Source organism: Oryza sativa, chromosome 2 (genome assembly GCF_034140825.1).
Source record: "Oryza sativa Japonica Group chromosome 2, ASM3414082v1".
Taxonomy (NCBI): Eukaryota; Viridiplantae; Streptophyta; class Magnoliopsida; order Poales; family Poaceae; genus Oryza; species Oryza sativa.
In genome coordinates, this window is record NC_089036.1 from 6,822,075 (window position 1) to 6,844,806 (window position 22,732).

The following is a 22,732-nucleotide window of genomic DNA, read 5'->3' on the forward strand; positions in this document are numbered from 1 at the left end:
TAATTACTATGTAATTTTAGAATTTATATTATAAATACACTAAATTTATATATGTAATTTAGAAAATTACAAAGTAAATACACGCTGACTAATTTTTTAAAAAATATGACACTATAGTTATTTCTGTCAATAATTTTCTTATGGTCAAACTATACTGGTGCCTGGGTGCCTTCCTGCTCGGTGGCATCGCCGACCAAAAACCTAGCGATTGACATCTCGGCCCCACCAAACTATGGGCCCACATGTCATTCCCTCCAATAACATCCGAGTGGACTAGCGCTCCCAACTCCCAAGTCCCAACTGCCAGCTCTGCCCACTTCTCGAAGCAAAAGCCCCACACAAAACTAAACAAAAAAAAAAAAAACGAAAGAAAAAAAAAAGAGAGAGGAGCAGCCGAGTCGGCCATGGCGCGGTCGCCGGCGGCGAGGAAGCCCTCGGCGGCGCAGACCGTCGCGGTGACGCTGGCGCTGGCGCTCGCCTCCGCGGGGCTCCTCTTCCTCCTGTTCCACCTCTCCCCGTCCAGCCCCACCCCGCACCCGCACCCGCACCGCCGCCTCCGCCTCCGCGGCGCGCGCGCCTCCCCCTCCCCGCGCGGCCAGATCCCGTTCGACCCCGTCATCGCGGGCCTCGAGCGCCGCCGCGACGACCGCGAGTGGGAGCGCCTCGCCGCCGCGGGGCTGCACGCGCCGGGGTTCGAGGCGGCGCCCGTCCCCGAGGACTACATCGACGGCGGCGGCGGCTTCGGCGCCGACCCCGACGAGGACTACATCAACGACGCCGCGCGGTTCAACCTGACGCGGCGGGTGGAGGCGCTGTTCCCCAAGATCGACGTCGACCCCGCCGACGGCGCCGTGACGCCCGCCGAGCTGACCGCCTGGAACCTCGCTTCCGCGCGCCGCGAGGTGATGCACCGCACCGCCAGGGAGCTCGACCTGCACGACCGCGACCACGACGGTCGCATCGCCTTCTCCGAGTACGAGCGCCCCAGCTGGGCATGGCGGTTCGATGGTACGTATGCGTATTCACATCTCTCGAGCTGACACCAGCCATCCAATTTTTGGTTCATTGAAGCGCAGCATTTGCCTCCTTAGAGACGCTAGTTGACTAGCTGCCTATCTTGGGTGAGCTCTCGCGATCTTGGTGTGTTGAATTTGGTGATCCATCAGTAGATTTTTGGTTCACTAGGTTTTTGGACTACCATTAACACGTTGTGATTTCAATTCATTTACAGAAAGAGGATGACTTCACACCTCAATGTAGGCATCATCGATTCAACCATAGCGCAGAAATAGAACTTTCAAAATTTCCCCAATTTTATTTGACTAGAAATGCTGTTTTACAAAGACATTCTGTCATCTTCTTTCATGAATTTCCTGCGGGGAGCTGATTTGGAGTGCTGTTTAATGAACTCTTAGGTCTTAACTTTTAATAAAATAGACCTAGACTATTTTCGGCTGTTCTTAGAAAATCTAATTAATTTACATACATTCTCCATGCCTGAACTTTACACATATCTGGTCTTCGGAGTTAGGTGCTCATGGGGAACTTTTTATTTTTCCTGCGATGGAATATAGTCTCCAATCGACATAATTTCAATCCTTATGTTGGAATTAAACTCTTATTGGTATTGTCCTACATTGGCCTTCTCAGCCCCATATATTCTAATGCTTGTGATTGGTACCAAACAATTGTTCATAAGCATATTTAAAAGTGCATTTTTGACATGTTTCATCCCTTGGTCGACTAGTAAACTTAGAATTAGAATTTTCATGTTATGTACATATTTAACAACAATTGGCATGTACAATCATCCTGGATAGTTCTGTGGATTGACCAAGTTCTATATATTACATGAAAAAGCTGTGTCTAACTACTCAAAATACACACAATAGGAATCATTAAATAAACTATGATCAGTTTCATCCAAATCCAAATGTTCTCATTTATGCGTTATCAATGTGAGCACTAAGTGTCATCTTTGTGCAGATCATAACTCATCCAATGATGGGGTGGGATGGTGGAAGGAGGAGCACTTTAATGCTTCGGATATGGACGGTGATGGCTTCCTAAATCTGATAGAGTTTAACGAGTATAACCTTTCCTCTGACTATCTATTAATCTTCTGGAGTTCCTTTCTTGTTTTACAGTATTTTCTTTGGTTTACTTTGTGCAGCTTCTTACATCCAGCCGATACTACGAACCCAAAGCTAATAAATTGGTTGTGCAAAGAAGAAGTCAGGTGCATCTTTCCCTCCAAACATTATTTCCTTACACATCTGCAAGTTCATATTCCATTTGTATCCTCCTCTTATTATAATTCAGTTCCGCACAAACAAAATGGAGATGAAAGATATTTTTTTTCTTGCTGAACTTAGAGAGTTAGAAACTACAAAAAAGAACAATTATGAAACTCTAGAACATATTCTTAGGTTATTACTTGCTGAAACAATGCCCTTGATGGAGTGATGCTACATTCTGGCTTGTGCATCACTATGTTGTGCAATGGTTATAATTGGAGCATTTCTTACTTTTCTTACTTCAGGTTGGTGATAGTACTGGGTATTCTTTAGAGTCTAGGTACTCTGTTAGTTGACTGTGTGAAACGGCTGCATGCATAAATGCTATTCATTGCTTGTAAGTTTTCAATAGTCAAAACAAGCAGGTTTAGGAATTGAATCTTGGGCTTCAATGAAATGTATGCTTTGAAGTTTGAGCAAAAAACCTTAAAAGGTGGTGGATTTTAAAATAAAAATCCTCGACAATATTCATTCCTTGGTTGAGGCCCTGCAACAATCACATCCCTTTTAGCTTACTTTATGGGGTCAGCTGGAAATTTCAACAATTTCAATATTTTAAGACCAATTTTTGTTCACTATTCAGGGAAAGAGATAAAGATAATGATGGAAAACTCAATTTTCAAGAGTTCTATAATGGATTATTTTACTCAATTCGGCATTTTGATGAGGAGGCTTCAACAGATGACTCCAATGCTTCTGATGCACCCGCAAGAAAATCATTTACACATCTTGATCTGGATAATGATGGGTATATTACAGCTCTAATGTTCTCTTGTTATCCTATATAAAGAATTCATAATTTCTGAGGATTGAGTTAGGAGGCTTACCCATTTTGCAGGCTTTTGTCAGCAGATGAGCTAAAACCTATTATTGGAAATCTCCACCCACCAGAACACTTCTATGCCAAGCAACAAGCTGACTATGTGATAACACAGGTAATACTGGCAGACTGTATCTCATTTTACTTTCAGGGTATCTTGGACTACCTTTCAGTCTAAAGCAGTCAGATTTTTTTATCTAGATTCTGGAGTCATAAAGTGTCACCAGTGTTTGTACAGCAACTTGCACTTTTTTATCGAAACATACAACTTCAATCAAGTCGAATGAGTGACTTAACAACATGTTTCACTTTGCTGGAAGGGTCTGATGATGTGCTAATCTAATAACCCATCTGCTGGTTTCTCCAATGTAGGCTGACACAAACAAAGATGGGCAACTGAGTTTGCAAGAGATGATTGAGAACCCATATGTATTCTACAGTGCTTTATTCACAGAAGATGATTATGGGTTTCATGATGAGCTTCGGTAGTTCCTGGATGGTATGTAAGAGACACAATAATGCACATTGTTTGCTTTATTAAAATCACTTAAATTTCACTAGCCCATGAATTTGCTATGTTTGCTTATCAGCAGGAGGTACTCAGGAATCACCCACCTATGGAACACTTCATTAGACATCGATGTGAATAGATAACTCCCATCATCTGTAGGTTTCACCTATGGGCTGCAAGAACATTCGAGGGTATATAATTTGAGCTGTTCTATCTGTTATTCATTTTTTCCTTTGCACTTTAGTCTAGAACACATTTGTCTCACCAATCTCGCTTTTTCTGGCAGGTGATTCCATGTATAACACGAGCGTGTTTCATGTACACAGTTCTATAAGTAGGGCGTTCTTTTGTAACCTTAACCTTTCTTGATTTATTTTCTTCATATGTATGATGAGGTAGCATTGGTTCTTTTATTTTTTTTTATTATTGCAAAGTAGAACTATATTTTTGGATCACACACTTGTAAAACTACACAACAAGAGAAGTGCAACCATAGGCTGCATATCAGCTTTCTTGAACTCATGATTGCGGAAACCTCGATCTTTTGGAAGTGTTCTTTTTTCCTCTCTTCTGCATGTGTGACAAATGCTGTCTATTTTCCAAGAAAAAAAAGACGCTGTTTTTTTTCTTTTTGCATTTGATGGCAGGTGCAATCAAATGATATGCAGGATGTTCCTTTTCTCTTTTTTTTTTGAAAGACTATTCAGTTCATTTCAAGGGACACATGTTTAACACTTTTCACACACTCAATTAGTTAACTCTCCAAACTTCTACTGTACATAATATAACTTGCTTTATACTTGAGAAATATCTGCAAGATTTCTAAATTACAAATTTAACTTGAAAATACAAACTAGCCAGATTTGCAATTTGCTCTCTTAGCAAACACACCACTAGCAGATTAGCAACACACATATACTGTACACATACTTCACACAGTGCTAGGCTCAGGCTGAGGTGAGCTCAGGTGTTGGTCCTCTTGATGGCCCTGAGCTTGACGCCATGGCGGAAGGCGAGGACGAGGTCGAAGTCGAACTGGAGGGGCGACTCCATCGCCGGCGAGTGGCGGAACACGTAGCGGCGGTAGAGGCCGACGGCGGCGAGCTTCACCTGCTGCAGCGCGAACCTGTGCCCCACGCACGCCCGTGGCCCGATCCCGAACGGGATGTGCGCGTACGGGTGCCTCGCCCTCTCCTCCGCCGCCCCCGCCGCGAACCTCTCCGGCCTGAACTCCTCCGGCTCCGGGAACTGCGCCGCGTCCCTCGCCAACACCCCCGGCGCCAGCCACACGTACGTCCCCTGCACCCACAACAACATCACAATCAAGAAACCACGAGCTAGAGTACGGTTCTTCTCTCTCACCCTATCCCTCAATCCCAAAGACATGGATAGAGTATGGTTCTGTGTCGATTGTAAGAGTTAGGTTTTGAACAATCCCGGCTGTACGTCCTTTGTTGGCTAGCGGTGGCCGGTCACATTTAGCGGCGGCCTGTCCGATGCTAGCCTTCTCCAAGATTTGTATGTTGGTGCTGTCGGTGCGCGGGTGGTGGTATAATTTTTTTTTCTTGGTTATGATCTCCTAGGGCTTGTAATTTTTTCATGCTCTATCAAGATGAATTTCGCGTTGTCTGGTGCGAGTTGTTAAAAAAAAAAAAGAAGCCACGAGCTCGCCGCCGGCGAGGTGGTGGTGACGTGGGTGTACCTTTGGGAGGAGGTGGCCGGCGATCTCGACGGGCTCGGAGGTCTCCCGGGCGATGAGCGGCGAGACGAGGTGGAAGCGCATGGCCTCCTTGATGACCTGGTTGAGGTAGGGGAGGCCGGCGTGGAGCTCGTCGGCGCCGGGGACGCGGCCGCGCGGCGCGAACCCGTCGATCTCCCGGAGGAGCCTCTCCTCCACGCGCGGGTGGCACGACACCAGGTACACCACCGACGACACCGTGAACGCCGTCGTCTTCGTCCCGGCGATCAGGTGCTCGTACGCCAGCGCCCGGACGTGCCGGTCCTCCAGCGCGAAGCCGCCGTGCCCGCCGCCGCCGCTCTCTCTCGCGTCAAGCAGCGCCGCGATGAAGTCCAGCGCCGCCCCGTCGCCGGCGTCGCGGTCACGCCGCCGGCCGGCGATGATGGCGTCGATGCGGCGGCACAGGCGGCGCTCGTTCTGGTCCATCTTGTAGTCCGCCGTGCCGGGGACACGGCGGAGCAGCCGCTTGCACGGCGTCTGGACGCACGGCAGGAAGAGGCCCAGGATGGTGGACAGCGAGCTGGACAGGTCCATCTTGATGAACTCCATGGACTTCTTGTACTCCCTCAAGAACTCCTTCACGTCGTCGTCGTCGTCGCCGTCTCCGTCGTCGCCGGCGGCGGTGTCGGCCGCCTTCCTGGACAGGCCGAACTCGATGCCGAACGCCGTCTTGCCGATGATGTCGATGGCCATGCACAGCGAGAGCTGGCAGAAGGGGATGCAGTCCTGGTCCGGGCACCCGGCGATGTTGTCCACCAGAGCGTCCACGTACGACTGCATCGTCGGGATGAGTCCGGCGAGCCTCGCCGGCTGGTACAGCGGGATCACCATGTTCCTCATCGACGACCACGTCGAGTCCCTGACACCACCAAAAATACCAGCATTGCAATACACACACATCAACACATTTGTTTTTCAGATTTCCGACAAAGAAACCAGCCTTTGCCTTCTCAGATTCTACTGGCATCTTGGGCACAGATAAGCATAGTTTTTTTTTTCTTTTTTCTTTTTTTTGAAACGATTAGCACCAAACAGTGCGAAGTTTACCTGGTGAGGAAGAGGGCATCCTGGTGAAGCGTGCCGACGTTGGGAGGCGGGGTGCTGCGGTTGCGGATGTCCTTGAACTTCTTGATGCCGACCTCCTTGCAGAGCTCAGCATTGGCCACAATCACCAGTGGCTGCCTCCCCATGTGAAACCTGCAAGCACAGTACAGCCTCCTCCATGAGCAACCAACTCTCAAGATTGGCATTCAGACATAACATGAAATTCTGTTCTGCTCCCATTATTAGCAGTTTAGCATCATTACCTGAAGATCGGACCGTACTCCTTCGTGATGGCGCGAAAGACGTCCGGCCCGTTCTTGGCGAGAAGATGAAGGTGGCCTATGGGGAACCTGGTTGGAGGCCCTGGAACTGTCCTCAAGCTCCAGAAAGGTGCATAGAAGTATACCAGAAACACAGCAAGCAGAGCCAGTGAAGATCCAAGCAGCAGGACAGGTAAACCTGGGGTTGCAACATGGCTGATTTCAAGTGCAATGGAGCAATTGCTTGCCTCCATGGAAGATGCTTGCATGCTCACAAGTTTGCAATGGAGAGTTTGCTAGCTCGCTGGCTGCTTCTGGTGCCTGGATTGGTGCTGCTCATGCCAATTTAAACGTGAGGCACGAGTGATTGTCCTCTTCATGCTGCTATTCCCAGGACTTGCTGTAGCAGCGGGGAGCCGTTCCAGAGAGGGGCGATAGAGAACGTGTGGTGACACGCGTCACACACCAGCAGTTCTTGACCTGTGTAAGACCAGTGAAAAATCGAGTAATTTCATTGTAAGCAAAGCGTTTTTGAATTCTAAAAAAGTGCTGAACTTTCATTTACAACCAATCGTTAGCAATAGCATTTCAACAGACTGTCTACAGCCAAAAGTTTACATACAATAGCAGATTTCTTATCCCTGATTTACCACCTTATCTTTGACTATACCAATATTTGCTTGATCAATTGGCCTAACTACTATATACACACACAAACGCACACACACTACTTGCATTACCTACAAGTTTTTTAATTGCAACTATAGTTTTGTTAACAGGAGAAAATCAATTTCATCACCAGCTGTTATTTTATACCTTTTATAACCGAAAAACAGGGAGAAATTGTGCGGACAAATAGCAATAATATAAAACGAGTGCAGTAGTCAAATTGTGATTTTTTTCTACAAAGTGCCCACTCATCTATCTGAACCCGCATATTGAATTCCACTTAAACCTGCAGCCATCATAAATACGACAGCACAAACTGAAGGAAGCAGAAACGTAGGGATCGTTCTTCGCATATCCTTTTCGGATGGAATTGGGTTCTATGGTTCAGCCATTGGTTTCTTTCTCATAATTAAAGCACATGTGCAGTGACAACAAGGATATCTCTGATGGCAACCATGAAGGCATTGGAATGGGGAATCAAATGGATACCAGTACACCCATTTTAGCACTGTAATTTGGTCAAAAAATTTTACACTGGCTAGTATCACTGCTTTGCAATCTTGGCCAGTGTGACAGTCAAAATGGCTGTCAATATTGCCGTGTGAAAAGAATAAACTTTGAAAGTATCTCTCAAGATTCCCAGTGGGATGGAATTGACACCAGGATTCTGACAAGGATGGTATTAGCACCACGATACTTGGGGGGCTAGGATCTTCCACACTTTTTGTGGTGCTATGCTTTATGCATTATAAGCTCAACAATGTGCATGTGTCACTCGTAGGTCAGATCATTTTCTTTTCTGCTAGTTTGCATGTTAACTCACTAATCCACCATGCCACATGTTGTACACAAGTAAGTGGAAAATTATTCGTGAATCATGAAAGTTTTGAATATCCAACCTTAACCGTACCTCGTGGGATTCGATTAGACATACTGACGTCAGTTGAAAATTATGCCAAAAACAGCAATTTTTTCAATAAGAGTCGTCGAAAGCACCAGGTCACATATTTTATCGTCAAGTTCTCATTTGTTGCGAAATATATCACGCGTTTTAAAATATCACTTCAAAATTGATAATAATTGGTCGAACAAATTGCAAATCAGTTCAATTCTATGGGATCACATAAAGTCCATACCTTTATAAGAAAACCAGGTATTGGCAGTTACCATCTGGTTACTAGCATTCCTCCCTTCCCCAGTTGATTCCTGATGATGTAGTACAGCAGCAGCATCAGTATTAGTAGGTGTTTGGGAGATTCCACGATCCCAGTTCCCTTCAGCATGGCCTACAAAATGAAAAACAATGGTCCACATTCTCTGGATATTGGTTGCAGGGTTAACACTGATTCTCCTGTTGCCATCTCCCAGAGGAAATATTCTCTCCTCGATGTACTCTTTTCTTCAAGGCTGACAGAGCCCTGTTCTTTTCCAGCCATCATGGGGCCCAGCTCTGTTCTTTTCCAAACTAAGACGTTGTGCTTGTAGTATACAAACATGTTCCATTTCCAGCTCTGTTCCATTTTAGATTTATAAGGTTATTACAACAGTGTAATGTTTTCTTCTCATCTATTCAGTCCACTTAGCAAGTTGTTGATAAATGCTATCTAACTAAAACTTTGGTTTAAGTTTCTCTCTCGATATTTTCTGTTTCCATCTATTAAAAAGATGAAGGCTCCTCTTTAGTTCTACAAAAATACATGTAGTGGTACGGTAATATACATGTTTAATTACTATGAGCTAATTTGCGCTGCAACTCCTCCACTTGATTCATGGTAATGCCCCAGAATTTTGACATTACAGGGCTAAGCACATTTCGGACCACGCAGAAATATCTAGTCCAGAAGTGTAAAAGAAGACATATGACAAAGCACAGAGAGATAAATATATTTCAGAGTTCACTTGCTCTGGTCTCCTTTACCAAAGGTAAAAGTCATTAAATACCTGAATCATGAGAACTCATAAGGTACCCATGCATGGATCAAATGGGAGAATGCTTAACCTATTCAGATTCTAATCTTATTTTGAATTGATTTTACCTATCACAACTAGCACTCATCAAATAGCCCTCTAATCAACAAGAAATCAGGGAAAAAAAAGAGAGGAAAAGATGACTGAAGATATTTCGTAGGCTGATAGGCTCTATCAAGAACCTAAGATATTCGTGGACACCCACCAAAAAGGAAGAAAAATACTCCAGCTGCACAATAGTTTCCATTAAAAATGAGTGAATGATACACGGGCCAACAAAGGTGACCGACAACCTGTCACTTTTTGACCCTACGTGCAAATGCACGAGACTGAGAACAACCATAGTTAAACCATAGATCCAATGCATAGTGTACCATGAACAATCTCTCGGTTGTGTATCAGTTGTCATGACAAGAAACTGGGTCCCAAAACTGAATCGAATGAGTAATTTATGGATTAAAGTGACTCCACGGAGCTATATTACCATGCCATTGAAGTAAAAAGTAAGTCAAGTGAAGTGACTAGATGTACTGCAGCAAGCCCTATGGCATGAAGCTTTACTATTTTTAACATAATTTGGCATCGATGCTGTGGCATTCAATCTCCAGTATCAGTTTTTGCATTGCATGAAGCAATTGAAAGAGGATAAAGGCACACAACTTTTGTTCACCAGTTTAGAGCCCTTCAGTACAATATTAGGGTTGATGGTAACAGGAAAAGGTCAATAGTAAAAGAACCCAACTTGGACAATTATTGTACCAAGTCACCAGGGAGATGGGGGAATCTCCAGCTGTTGACGTTTTGCACAGCTTGTAATATGTGCGCAAATTTTTAATTTGTGCCCCTGAATTTCACAACTCTCTTTTTCTGACAATGATGTGCATAAACCCCTCATTCCTGGACATGCAACCTGATGGCTCAGTGTTTGGCGATGAATGTTGGGGAGGCTCTTCCTCTGTAGGCTAAGGTAGTGGGCCAGCGGCCGTATCTCAGTAGGCAGATAGCTAGGTAAGTATGTATGACTTGATGTGGAATTTTGGATACCAAGGATTGAGGTGATAATAGCTGAAAGTGAAATGTTCTCACCATATCATGTGATGACAATCATCTACTTCAATTCCTTTTTCACAATCAATTACTCCAGCCTATGCATTTGGAAGGCAAAGGAGAAGGGCAGAAGGCCAAAAATCATGCATCATGGTGCGATTGAAGGTTTCAAAACTGTTTAGGGTATGCTTCAAACATAGCTGCCGCATAGGAACTTTCCAGAAAGCAGTATACATCTATAAATAATCCAAAATCGCCATAAATACTTCATTCATGAGGCCAGAGGATATCATATCAGAAGTTAGGCAACTCAGGTGGAGATGAGGAACTGTGGTATACAGTTACATATCAATGATTTGTTGTCTACTTCATCTTTGCTGGTGACTTCTAATCGAACCTAGGCCTCGTGGGTGAATAGTACTTCTTTGGAGCGTAAAGTATAAAGAAAAGGAGAGAGGTCACGAATCCAATCTAGATACTGAAGAATATACGAGCACTGAATAGGCAACAGGTTCATAACCAATGACAGCAACCGAAAGCTGTGCCACCATTGGTGTATGTAGAAGAGTATTCTCTTGGATAGTTGGAAGTTGTCCCACCATTGGCTATTCCATACCTTTACATGGAAGGTGAACATAAAGTCTCATATGCCATGATAAAGTTCTTCTGTAGTCTTTGAATTTGCCTTGGCCTAATTATTCCTTGCTCCTTGTGTGTGACAGGCACTAATAGACAAGGGTCACAGGGTACTTCTCTAAGGTCAAAATGCTATCGAGCTAGTCCAGCAAAAAGTTATGTTATGCTAGTTTGATACTCCTATGTGGATTCAAATAATTGATTTGGCTACAGTGCTGATATAATTTTTCCAGATTTGGTTTGTGAAATGAATTGAAAAAAATATGTGTGGTACGTAAGTTCAAGCATCAACCTCTTTGTAGAAGGAAGATTAGATTAAATAAAGACAGTCAACTCTCCAGTCTCAACGATGTTTTCTTAAGAAATCTAATACAACTGGGAGGTGACAAGGAAGCATATTGTCGTAATACATAAGCAATATGATACTAAAGCAGCTGCAGTCTGATCAGAAAAAATAAAGATGATTGCTACGTAGCACATACCTCAGTTCTCCTTTTAGCGAGTAGGGAAGCTAGCCAAATCACAAATCTTTTGACAACTCTGCTTTGGAATCTACCATCTCTTATTGATGAATAGACAACTTGCTACCAAAGTACCAAGTCATTTTTCCAACCAGGTTCTGGCATTAATAGTGCTCGCCATTCCTTCTTCCCAATTGGCTAAACTAAAATAAAATACATCAGTCGCTGAATCGTGTTTCATAGCATTATTGGAGTAACTGATAGCGTGATGATCAACAATTCAACATGGATAATTCTCATTTTCTTCTGGCAGCACATAATGAGTCGTAATATTTCGATTTTCAGTAGAGAAAAAGCTACGTTCGGAAAGAATCATTTTTCTCGGAGACTATGTGCGATTACAGATATCGTTGTCTGCATATACTGTAGGTGATTTGTACTATTACCAACTGATTTGATTTAAGGACACACGAATGATATGCATATTGGCCTATGTAATAACACCGTTTCTTGGGGGCCACTGTCTGCTACACTAGCTCTCCTCTAGGAATGCTCATATTATGCATATTCATGTCTCCGATATAGGCTAGTCCAAGCAAAATAATTGGCGAAGCTTCCATAAATTAAGGGATTCTCAATGTAATTGTGCATTTTTCTTGCTTACATATCTCATAAATCAATTACTTCTCACGATAATTTTGGCATTTCGCAGACAACAAATCTCACAAGTTTTATTACCACTAATAACAAAACCGCACAGATTTTTAGTCTGAATGGAGCCTCCAATCTCACACATGATGCGCAAGAACATCTATAATCAGATCCTGCGAAACCCAAAGAAAACCATGCGATAATTAGAAGTAAACCACCTGATGATTTCGCGTGGAAGTGGAAGGATCGGAGGCGGGCGCGCGAGCGAGCGAGGCAGAGGGGACGGCGAGCCGCAGCTACCGCACGGGCCTCGAGGGATCGATCCGCGCCACCGCCGCGGCCGCCTCTGGCGAATGCGCCCGCGCGAATGCCGCCGCCGTCGCCGGAGGTGGCGGCGGCGGGCGGCGGCGGAGGGGGAGAGAGAGAGAAGAAAGGGGGAGGGGTAAAACCGTAAAAACCGTAGGAAAGCGAGGGTGAAAGTGAAAAGCGAGAGGAAGGTGGGGGTGGGGCACTGACAAGTGGGCCCCGTTTGCAGTGACACGCCATCTCCTTCCGGTAGAGGGAGCCCGTCTCGCCTCCGCTCCGATTCCGGCGGCGGCGACTCCACCGGCGGCGAATCGCCGCCGCCGGCCACCGCCACGCGCCGCTCTTGGATCATTCAATCACCCCCAAGACACCATTCCAATCCAGTTCAGTGTTAGTTCGGAATAGACATGAACAGTTCTTGGCTTCTTGATGATTTGCTCTTAGCTGCTGTTCTATGCAATTGTTCAATATTTTTTTGTGTGTATGTGTTTTTTTTAATTTTTAATTTGCTGAGGCACAGAATTTGGAATTGCTCCATAAATGATTGGAGGATTTGTTGTGACTTTTCCACAATGTTTCTTCTCATCTTGATTGGTTGCCGTGCACCCCAAGCAGCAAATTCCAACCCTTGCTTAGAATTGATGTGGTCAATCCAGGCTTCCAGCCGATTGGTGGATTATGGTGTTCTTTATATATCATGTTTTGGATACACTCCACGTTGATCTAGTCTCATATGTCAGTGAACTAACATTTTTTTTGCAAGTTGGTCTGAAGGGAAAGTTCATGGCTACTGCTCTTTTGCTGTATGGTTTACATCCACATATTTGATGGACTCTCTTCCACACTCAAATTTAATTTACTAATTTAGTGATGTATATATAGGCAGTAGGCACATAGCATACTTGAGCATGTTCTACTTCTTCTAGCCATTGATTTGTTCCAGAGATTTGGAGATTGTTCAGTTTTTGTTTGGTTTCTTGTAAATTTAAGTAGCACAGAGTGGAGATGCAGGAAGGAAGGAAAGGGGTGCCATCTCTGCTCTCATCTCAGGGAGAATGCATTGCATCCAACATCACACAGGTTATATATATGCTTAAGTTTCTCAGTTGCAAATTTTGCTCTTTTTGCAATTAGATTTGGTTTAAGTAAATTCTGTATTCCTGTCTAGCAGCTGATTGGTTGGACACCACTGATAGAATTGAAGAATATTGCTAAGAAAGATGGCATAGCTGCTCGGCTGGTTGGGAAGATTGAGCCATACCAACCCCTTTCCTCTGTGAAGGATCGGAGTGCTCTCAGGTGATTGGTCTAACCTCTCTAGATCATCTTGATGTACCAAGTTTATTCAAGATTATTCAAGGATAATGTGAGGTTAGAATTTAAATAGCACCAGGCCAACATGTTGAGTTATGCAGTTTTTAGTGCAAACATATTATTCAAGGAATGGTTATGCAGTTTTTAGTGCATAACATATTATTCAAGGATTGGTTATGCAGTTTTTCCCCCAAAAAAAGAGTTTTGCAGTTTTTAGTTCAAACAAGAGTCATTTCAATAGAAATTACTTACTACGAAGAATTTATCATAGAAACGATAGATTGGCAAATGTTTCTTGTTACTACCACATGGTAGGGATAAAGTTATTCCCCTCAAATTTACCAACTTTTGACAGCAATATGAATGAAAATCCATCAAATTGCTATCATGACAAGTATGAATGCTGACTTGCAGATTGATCGAAGATGCAGAGGAGAGAGGCTTAATCTCACCTGGCATCACAACACTAGCAGGGGTCACAAGCGGCAATCTTGGTATCGGAGTGGCGTTTGTTGCTGCTCAGAAAGGTTACAAATTCATTGCTGTCATGCCTGCTAAACTCTCGATAGATAAACAAATCCTGTTGAGATACCTGGGAGTTGAAGTGATTTTGGTTGGTAAGAAGCTTAGCTCCATGGCCCTCGTATTACAGGTCAGATGTAACATGCTAGTCTCCTGCAGACCCTGCACTGAATGGATTCAAGGGGCTACTTGATAGAGTTGAACAGCTGAAGAAGGATATGGAGAATGTGTTTGTTATAGATCAATTCACCAATCCTGCTAATCCTGATGCGCACTTCAGATGGACAGGTAACATAGATTTATTATTTCTTTCAAAGTAAAATTGATGTAGCAGCGCTAGAAATCTTAGTAGTACTATAGTAGCAGTGTTGAGTAGCATTATAATATTCTTGTAACTAGACAATTAGACTTACTCCCATTATCTAAAAAAAAGACAATTAGACATACTGTAATCCTGCAAATTATGAATTACAATATGGAAACCACGCATGAAGCTTAGATTGTTGAAGTTAGTTAAACAGTGTCACTCATACAGTAAATGCTTTGATATGATTAAATTTTGTTGCCTTTTGTACGGTCATGCTTCCATGCAATCAGCCAACTCTTTGAGTCTTGACTACTACTTGCAGGTAACATATTTGACCTGAAATATTTACTGAACTAAAATTTTGTTCTCAGGACCTGAAATATGGAAAGATACAGCAGGCAAAGTGGATATATTTGTAGCTGCATCTGGTTCAGGAGGCACAGTGACAGGCGTAGGGAGGTATCTCAAGATGAAGAATCCATCCATAAAGCTGATATGTGTTGAACCAGCTGAAAGTGCAGTAATTTCAGGTAACATAAATGACCACTATATTGATATTTGCTCTCCTCTCAGCAATGCCACACAAACTGAATGTAAAACTGAGCAAGTGAGCTTGTGTATTATCACTTGTAGGAGGTGAACCAGCATTCCATAACATCCAAGGCATAGGTCCAGGATTTATCCCAGAAATATTGGACAGATCACAAATAGATGAGATAGTAACAGTGACCACTCAAGAAGCTATGGACATGGCAAGAAGGTTGGCAAGGGAAGAAGGATTGCTCGTTGGAATATCTTCAGGAGCCAACGCAGCTGCCATCTTGAAGGCAAGCTCTTTCATTTTTTTTCAGCAAACACTACAGTAATGATTTATTATAGAAACATGATTGTCAATTACATTGCTCCTCTCAATTTGTGTACTGATTGATAGGTTGCAGCAAGGGAGGAGAACAAGGGAAAGATGATCGTGACGATGTTCTCCAGTGGTGGGGAGAGATACCTGAATTCGGAGCTATTTGCGCAGGTGAAGGAGGAATGCATCAACATCAACAAGGCATTCTGCTGACATGTGTAGGGGTGATCATGCAGTGTAATCTTCAAGGCTTCATTCTTGGTGGTTGTTCTACTCTAATATTGTAAGAAGCTTCTGTACATTGGTGTTATTACTCTTAGATTAGAATCAATTGTATGGATGTTCAGATATGCAAAATGTTACCTGTTCCTTGCTGAATGCTGAGCCTGTCCGTGGCCTGGTCTGGCTATAAGCGAAATGTATAATTCACAATCGTTAGTCACGCTCGTTTGGAAGGTAAGGGAAGATAAAATCAATAGTAACTTCTTCCTCTATGAAATGCCAGAATTCTCACCGAACTTCTGTGCATACATATAGAAATATTCTATACAGGGACAACAAAACTCACATTTGTTCTTTCCATCTTCCAATATGCTGTTACCCATCATTTTGGGCAGCTGCTACACTGGTTCTTGTAGCCTCGTTCTTTTCTGATTAAAGATACTACCTCCGTTTTTTAATAGATGACGCCGTTGACTTTTTCTCACATGTTTAACTATTCGTCTTATTCAAAAATTTTATGCAAATGTATAAGATATAAATCACACTTAAAGTACTATGAGTGATAAAACAACTCATAACAAAATAAATTATAATTACATAATTTTTTTTAAGACGAATGGTCAAACATATGAGAAAAAGTCAACGTTGTCATCTATTATAAAACGGAGGTAGTAGATTTTATCTTGGTTTCCATTAGTACGTGTTTCAAACTTCTAAATGACGCATTTCGTATGGAAACTTGATATATAGAAGTTGCCTTAAAATATCAAATAAATACACTCTTTTAAGTTTGTAATAATTAAAACTCAATTAATTATGCACTAATAGCTTTCTTATTTTTCCGTGCCCTAACTTCATTTTCATCTTTAGTAGAAACGAACATCACGTGCAACTTGACGTACAGTAAAGATTCAGTTATCATTTAGTAAACTGTCTCACTACAGAGTTAAATTCTGACCAAAGACACACGTTCCAGTCATATAAAATTTTCCGAAGTAGTTGGCACAGAGATAGAACTATAACTTTATAAGCAGAAATAAGAAGGTTCCAAGTCAGTGAGAAAGGCATCACCGAAAGTGCAGGGCAGCCCTATTCATACATGGCCTCCTATGAATACAGAATTCCCGGGACCAACTGCAGAAAAACAACTATTTGTGCAAAAAAATAAGAACTGGACTCTTCAGCTGGAAGGCTCACCTGTCAATTAACTATGACAAAAGGAATTCTCAGTTCTCACTGCCTAACAACACTATAGAGTATAGCTAAACACCCTGTATTCAATCATGCATTCCTCATCTCTTGGCAAGAGATTTCCAGCAAATAAAAGGATTCATCGAAGATGGCCAACAAACGGTACGCAAGCTTCTTCCTGTTCTTTATGATGCCATTTTCTCTCCTGCACAAATCGTACCCGCAGTTGGTGAATCAATCTAGTGATGAACACCAAATCCTCCTTGAGATCAAGAGACACTGGGGGAGCTCACCTGTTTTAGGTAGATGGAGCTCCAATTCTGCTGCTCACTGCAATTGGGGAGGAATCACATGCACAGATGGTGTGGTGACTGGCATCTCTCTACCAAATCAAACCTTCATCAAACCAATTCCTCCCTCCATTTGCCTCCTCAAGAACCTCACCCACTTGGATGTCTCCTACAACAACATATCCTCTCCATTCCCTACAATGCTCTACAATTGCTCCAATCTCAAGTACCTTGACCTTTCGAACAACGCCTTTGCTGGGAAGCTCCCAAATGATATAAATAGTCTACCAGCGCTGCTCGAGCATCTCAACCTTTCATCTAATCACTTCACTGGCAGAATTCCACCATCAATTGGACTGTTCCCAAGGCTGAAGTCGCTGCTCCTTGACACCAATCAGTTTGATGGGAGGTACCCAGCTGAGGATATCAGCAATCTTGCTGACCTTGAGAGGCTGACACTAGCAGTCAATCCATTTGTCCCGGCTCCCTTTCCAATGGAGTTTGGTAGGTTGACACGTCTGACTTACTTGTGGCTGTCAAATATGAATATTACCGGTGAAATCCCTGAAAGCCTATCCAGCCTCAGAGAGCTCAACGTCTTGGACTTATCATCGAACAAGATCCAAGGAAAAATTCCAAGGTGGATCTGGCAACATAAGAAACTTCAGATTCTGTACCTGTATGCAAACAGATTCACCGGTGAGATTGAATCCAACATCACAGCCTTGAACTTGGTGGAGATTGATGTTTCTGCAAATGAGTTAACAGGAACAATACCAGATGGATTTGGTAAGATGACCAACCTTACCTTATTGTTTCTCTACTTTAACAAGCTGAGTGGATCAATACCACCAAGCGTTGGGCTGCTGCCAAAGCTTACTGACATTCGGTTATTCAATAACATGCTCTCTGGATCGCTCCCATCAGAGCTTGGTAAGCACTCACCACTGGCCAATCTTGAGGTCTCCAATAATAACCTCTCTGGGGAGCTACCAGAAGGCCTCTGCTTCAACAGGAAGCTATATAGCATTGTTGTGTTCAATAACAGCTTTTCTGGAAAACTTCCATCTTCATTGGATGGTTGCTATCCGTTGCAAAATTTGATGTTGTACAATAATAATTTTTCTGGAGAGTTCCCCAGGAGCCTTTGGTCAGTGGTGACAGATCAGCTAAGTGTAGTTATGATACAGAACAACAATTTCTCTGGCACATTCCCCAAACAGCTCCCATGGAACTTCACACGTCTTGACATCAGCAACAACAGATTCTCAGGTCCCATTCCAACATTGGCAGGCAAAATGAAAGTATTCAGAGCAGCAAACAACTTGCTCTCTGGTGAAATTCCCTGGGATCTGACAGGCATTTCACAAGTCAGATTGGTTGATCTTTCTGGGAATCAAATTAGTGGCTCACTACCCACGACAATTGGAGTGCTGATGAGGCTAAACACACTTTACCTAAGTGGAAATCAGATATCTGGTAATATCCCAGCAGGGTTTGGGTTTATTACAGGGCTGAACGACCTAGACCTCTCATCGAATAAGCTATCTGGTGAGATCCCGAAGGATTCTAATAAGCTGCTGCTCAGTTTTCTGAATCTCTCTATGAACCAACTCACTGGGGAAATTCCGACATCATTGCAAAACAAAGCATATGAGCAGAGCTTCCTATTCAACCTAGGCCTCTGTGTCTCATCGAGCAATTCACTCCAAAATTTCCCTATCTGCAGGGCAAGAGCAAACATCAACAAGGATCTGTTCGGAAAGCATATAGCCCTCATTTCTGCTGTTGCCAGCATTATACTCTTGGTTTCGGCAGTGGCTGGTTTCATGCTCTTAAGAAGGAAAAAGCATCTACAAGATCACTTGTCATGGAAGTTAACACCCTTCCACGTATTGCATTTCACCGCAAATGACATTCTTTCTGGGCTCTGCGAGCAGAATTGGATTGGAAGTGGCAGGTCTGGCAAGGTGTACCGGGTTTATGCTGGAGATAGAACAAGTGGTGGCAGGATGATGGCTGTCAAAAAGATATGGAACATGCAAAATATTGATAACAAGCTGGAGAAGGACTTCCTTGCAGAGGTTCAGATATTGGGAGAGATCAGGCACACAAACATTGTCAAGCTTCTATGCTGCATCTCAAGTTCAGAGGCAAAGCTTCTGATCTACGAGTACATGGAAAACGGCAGCCTACATCAATGGCTTCACCAGAGGGAAAGAATTGGTGTGCCAGGACCTCTGGATTGGCCAACAAGATTGCAAATTGCCATCGACTCAGCGAGAGGCCTTTGCTACATGCATCACCATTGCTCGCCTCCCATAGTGCATCGAGATGTCAAGTGTGCCAACATCCTTCTGGATCACAACTTCAGAGCAAAGATGGCAGATTTTGGGCTTGCAAAGATTCTTCTCAAAGCTGGAGACGACGAGTCATTTTCTGCTATAGCTGGAACTTTTGGCTACATGGCACCAGGTGATAGCTGAAAAGAACAACTTTGATGAGTATATACTTGCATATTACCTGAAACACTAAATTGTTTACACTTTGCAGAATATGGACATCGGCTCAAGGTAAACGAGAAGATCGATGTCTACAGCTTTGGTGTGGTCCTTCTGGAAATCATAACTGGTCGAGTGGCAAATGATGGTGGAGAGTACTATTGCTTGGCACAATGGGCATGGAGGCAGTACCAAGAATATGGTTTGTCAGTTGATCTTCTCGATGAGGGAATCAGAGACCCAACCCATGTTGAGGACGCATTGGAGGTGTTTACACTTGCTGTGATTTGTACTGGGGAGCATCCTTCAATGCGGCCATCAATGAAAGACGTACTGAATATTCTTATCCAATTTGACCGTAAATCTACAAGGATTCAGGGTAGCTTGAAACATGCTGTCTCTGATGAAACAACACTTCTTGAATCCTAGCTAAGCAGCACTTAATGAGAATATATGGTTCCTGGTGTAGGTGATTATTCTTTTCATTTGCAACAACTAGATGATGCTTATTACAGGCCAGTGATTACTACTGTTTAACTTTTATGTTGACATGATAAAGAATATGAAGTGTGCAATCACTAAATTTTGTTTAACTTGCGAACTAAATGCCATTACATAAAGTTATCTTCAGATTATTACAAACACTCCATTTTCCAAAGCAGAGGTGCACAGATCGCTAAAAAAGGACGGTGCACTGCGACTGGGAGATAGTAATATGGAACTGTATATGAATGTTTGCGCATGTTTGACGACGAAATTTCTTGAATTCATTTGGTCAGCATGCACACGATGTTAATTATATATGACAATTTGGATTAACAAAAAAAGGTAATGCAGAAACTCCCTTATTATGTGGAGACAAATTGGACCTTATCATCTCTAGAAAAAAAACGAAAATGTAATGGCCATAGGTTACTCCAAGCAAGTTACAATTATTGAGAACTTCTTGTTTTTCTTAGAGGAGACGAAACTAACAGTTTTTATAGGAAAAAAAAGGGTATCTGAATTGATTCCAACAATTTACATGCATGAAGGGAGTAAAGCATTTGCTCTTGGTACCTTCAAAAGGCAGATTTTATTTTTAACCCAGGAAAAGGGTGTATTATTCAGGCTAATCGAAATCAAAAACCCCAAACAATTTGGCATACCTACTAACGGATTTGATCCAACATGGAAACACAAACGCGCGGAGATTACATGTATAAGGGCCAGCGGCGGCGGGCTTACTCGGTGGTTCCGCACGGAGGCGCGAAGACGGCGGCTGCGCCGCCGCCACCGCCGCCGCCGACGCCGGCGGCCGCCGCGATGGGGGCGGCTCGCGGTGGATGCAGGAAGGTTTGCGGTTGGCATGAGCGGATGACATGTGGACCCACCTGTCAGCAGCTCGTCTTTCTGCTCCTCGTCCATGAGGCGCTCGTTTCATCACGGTAAAAAAGAGAGAAGAAATTATGGGTTGGATGTAAAAAAAATAAATCGCATCGATGATAAAAAAAACTTACTAGTTGTGTGATCTAGTACACGGACTTAAGAATAGAACGTTTGAGTGTAATTAAATAGCTTGACGAGCGGGTATATCTTTATCTATTATAAAAGTTTTAGATGTTTTTACCGAAATTTTCCTACGTCACTCCTAATTGTTTCGGTTTAGTATATCATACGTACTCACGCGAGCAAACATCCATCCATCGTTGTGCGGTTCAGATCGATCACGCCGGCGCGAAGAAGTCCAGAAATTGTTTTGGAGTACGATGGCGGGTGAGGCAGCCACCGTGCTTCTCGGAGAGATTGTGTCCAATTCAGAACACAAATCCAACAAATATGGAATAATATATCTTCTCTGCTATTATAAAAATTGATGGTGTTTTTTTCGGTACTTTGGTACGTTATCCGTGTATGAGTCGGATTTTGAGTTCATTCGCTTTTGGAAATACATATCCGTATTTGATTCGGTTTTTAAGTTTCTTCGCTTTTGGAAATACGGAGAAGGAGTCGTATAAGAAATCTCTTTAAGAAGCTCGCATGCTAACTTGAGACGAACAGACTCCTAACTATAACTCATGATTTTTTATATATCCAAGTAAATTTCCACTATGAATTTCACCTTAACTAAACCATATCTCTATCTCTACTACTTAAAAAGAAGTGTTTCCATCGTCCGTCCGCGAAAAAAAATCGAGTGAAAAAAAAAATCAAATCCGATTATATGTGCCGCGGTAAAAAAAACAAATCGAATCCGATTCCGTCCGTGAAAAAGGGTGAAAAGTCGGGCGAAAAAAAAAGTCTGATTCAATTTGCTTCCGTCGTCCATTAAAATTTTCGACCGTAACATCAATTTTTTATCCGTAAATCCGATTGAAATCCAATAGGACAATCCAAAGAAAGAGAAAAGGAACGGGAAAAATAATAAAAAAACACAAATTTTATCTCAACCCGCGGGAAGCTGCCGCCGTCGCTCGCCGCTGCTTGCAGCTGCCAACGCCATCAGATCCTCCCGGGAAAACCGATGCCGTCACTGGCAGTTTATGTCTAGAACTATCTCATATAACTCTCATGAAACTATAAAATAACTATAATCATTATCATTAGTTTTTTTCCCGTTGCAACGCACATGCATCTTTCTAAAAGCTTGATAATTTAGTATTTTGGTGCAACAAATTTGTTAAGTGTTGTTTTTTTTTATTAATGAGTGTTAGGTGAGCTTTTTTTTTCACGATATCAATATTGCATCATATAGCACCACCGGTTAATCTTAATCTTTAAGAATTACGTTACATCCAATTTGCACCGCCGGTTAGGATTTTGTTTTCTTCACCATCTCAAATCTCAACCAAAATATAATATATTTTTTGACATAGTAAAGTTAATTGACGTTAAGTAGATACTTTAAATATGCTTACATAGATTTGCACCAGTATATTGACAAAATGAGTACTTAAAAATTGAATAAAATGCTTGAAATAATTAAGTTGTCACATCACTTTTTTTAAGTTATTGTACTAAAACTGTACCCACAAGTTTTTACACTCATTCGTTCATTTCTCAAGTTTTTTAAAGCATGTCACGAATAATTTGTGTATAATGATCAACAATAATCTAAAAATAACGGGCCTTAAATATCTTCCGA

At 42.7% G+C, this 22,732-nt stretch overlaps 4 protein-coding genes across 13 annotated transcripts; 3 read left to right on the forward strand and 1 right to left on the reverse strand.

The window, feature by feature from the left end:
- The first annotated feature begins 380 nt into the window (after positions 1-380).
- LOC4328760 (uncharacterized) lies at positions 381-4,146 on the forward strand. Of its 2 annotated transcripts, none has more exons than XM_015770595.3 (8): positions 381-1,008; positions 1,987-2,089; positions 2,174-2,239; positions 2,881-3,045; positions 3,136-3,232; positions 3,490-3,616; positions 3,708-3,819; positions 3,915-4,146. In XM_015770595.3, the coding sequence occupies exons 1-6, from the start codon at positions 405-407 to the stop codon at positions 3,604-3,606; spliced, it is 1,152 nt and encodes a 383-aa protein (XP_015626081.1). In that variant the 5' UTR covers positions 381-404; the 3' UTR covers positions 3,607-3,616; positions 3,708-3,819; positions 3,915-4,146. The 2 variants fall into 2 exon arrangements, with proteins under 2 accessions (XP_015626081.1, XP_015626080.1); XM_015770594.3 differs by having other exon boundaries at positions 3,711-3,819.
- Positions 4,147-4,355: 209 nt separating this feature from the next.
- LOC4328761 (cytochrome P450 711A1) lies at positions 4,356-12,563 on the reverse strand. 4 transcript variants are annotated; one of them, XM_015770592.3, is made up of 7 exons: positions 12,321-12,563; positions 11,473-11,649; positions 8,476-8,545; positions 6,674-7,150; positions 6,414-6,563; positions 5,331-6,225; positions 4,356-4,927 (listed from the first exon to the last, which is right to left on the reverse strand). In XM_015770592.3, exons 4-7 carry the CDS (start codon positions 6,937-6,939, stop codon positions 4,592-4,594), a joined length of 1,647 nt encoding a protein of 548 aa, XP_015626078.1. In that variant the 5' UTR covers positions 6,940-7,150; positions 8,476-8,545; positions 11,473-11,649; positions 12,321-12,563; the 3' UTR covers positions 4,356-4,591. The 4 variants fall into 4 exon arrangements, with proteins under 4 accessions (XP_015626078.1, XP_015626075.1, XP_015626077.1 ...); XM_015770589.3 differs by having other exon boundaries at positions 8,476-8,625; XM_015770591.3 differs by having other exon boundaries at positions 8,476-8,850.
- A 33-nt stretch (positions 12,564-12,596) lies between these two features.
- On the forward strand, positions 12,597-15,782 carry LOC9266140 (cysteine synthase-like). Of its 6 annotated transcripts, none has more exons than XM_066307325.1 (8): positions 12,597-12,798; positions 13,402-13,488; positions 13,580-13,707; positions 14,137-14,339; positions 14,404-14,532; positions 14,923-15,081; positions 15,185-15,378; positions 15,483-15,782. In XM_066307325.1, the coding sequence occupies exons 2-8, from the start codon at positions 13,414-13,416 to the stop codon at positions 15,615-15,617; spliced, it is 1,023 nt and encodes a 340-aa protein (XP_066163422.1). In that variant the 5' UTR covers positions 12,597-12,798; positions 13,402-13,413; the 3' UTR covers positions 15,618-15,782. The 6 variants fall into 6 exon arrangements, with proteins under 6 accessions (XP_066163422.1, XP_015626083.1, XP_015626084.1 ...); XM_015770597.3 differs by having other exon boundaries at positions 12,626-12,791; positions 13,407-13,488; XM_015770598.3 differs by having other exon boundaries at positions 12,647-12,798; positions 13,407-13,488.
- A 1,183-nt stretch (positions 15,783-16,965) lies between these two features.
- Positions 16,966-20,248, forward strand: LOC107280158 (receptor-like protein kinase HSL1). Its single transcript, XM_015770989.3, has 2 exons — positions 16,966-19,582; positions 19,661-20,248. The coding sequence occupies exons 1-2, from the start codon at positions 16,966-16,968 to the stop codon at positions 20,035-20,037; spliced, it is 2,994 nt and encodes a 997-aa protein (XP_015626475.1). The 3' UTR covers positions 20,038-20,248.
- Positions 20,249-22,732: the final 2,484 nt, after the last annotated feature.

Bases quoted from the DNA above. Each gene is read 5' to 3' on its own strand.
- LOC4328761 (XM_015770592.3), bottom strand. From the start codon at position 6,939: ATGCAAGCATCTTCCATGGAGGCAAGCAATTGCTCCATTGCACTTGAA. The intron at 6,226-6,413 runs GTAAACTTCGCA...TGGTGGTGTCAG, and splicing joins GATGCCCTCTTCCTCACCAG to GGACTCGACGTGGTCGTCGA. The intron at 4,928-5,330 runs GTACACCCACGT...TTGTGGGTGCAG, and splicing joins CCGGCCACCTCCTCCCAAAG to GGGACGTACGTGTGGCTGGC.
- LOC107280158 (XM_015770989.3), top strand. From the start codon at position 16,966: ATGGCCAACAAACGGTACGCAAGCTTCTTCCTGTTCTTTATGATGCCA. The intron at 19,583-19,660 runs GTGATAGCTGAA...TACACTTTGCAG, and splicing joins TTTTGGCTACATGGCACCAG to AATATGGACATCGGCTCAAG.
- LOC9266140 (XM_066307325.1), top strand. From the start codon at position 13,414: ATGCAGGAAGGAAGGAAAGGGGTGCCATCTCTGCTCTCATCTCAGGGA. The intron at 13,489-13,579 runs GTTATATATATG...CCTGTCTAGCAG, and splicing joins TTGCATCCAACATCACACAG to CTGATTGGTTGGACACCACT. The intron at 15,082-15,184 runs GTAACATAAATG...TATCACTTGTAG, and splicing joins TGAAAGTGCAGTAATTTCAG to GAGGTGAACCAGCATTCCAT.
- LOC4328760 (XM_015770595.3), top strand. From the start codon at position 405: ATGGCGCGGTCGCCGGCGGCGAGGAAGCCCTCGGCGGCGCAGACCGTC. The intron at 3,046-3,135 runs GTATATTACAGC...CCCATTTTGCAG, and splicing joins CTTGATCTGGATAATGATGG to GCTTTTGTCAGCAGATGAGC. The intron at 3,233-3,489 runs GTAATACTGGCA...TCTCCAATGTAG, and splicing joins CTGACTATGTGATAACACAG to GCTGACACAAACAAAGATGG.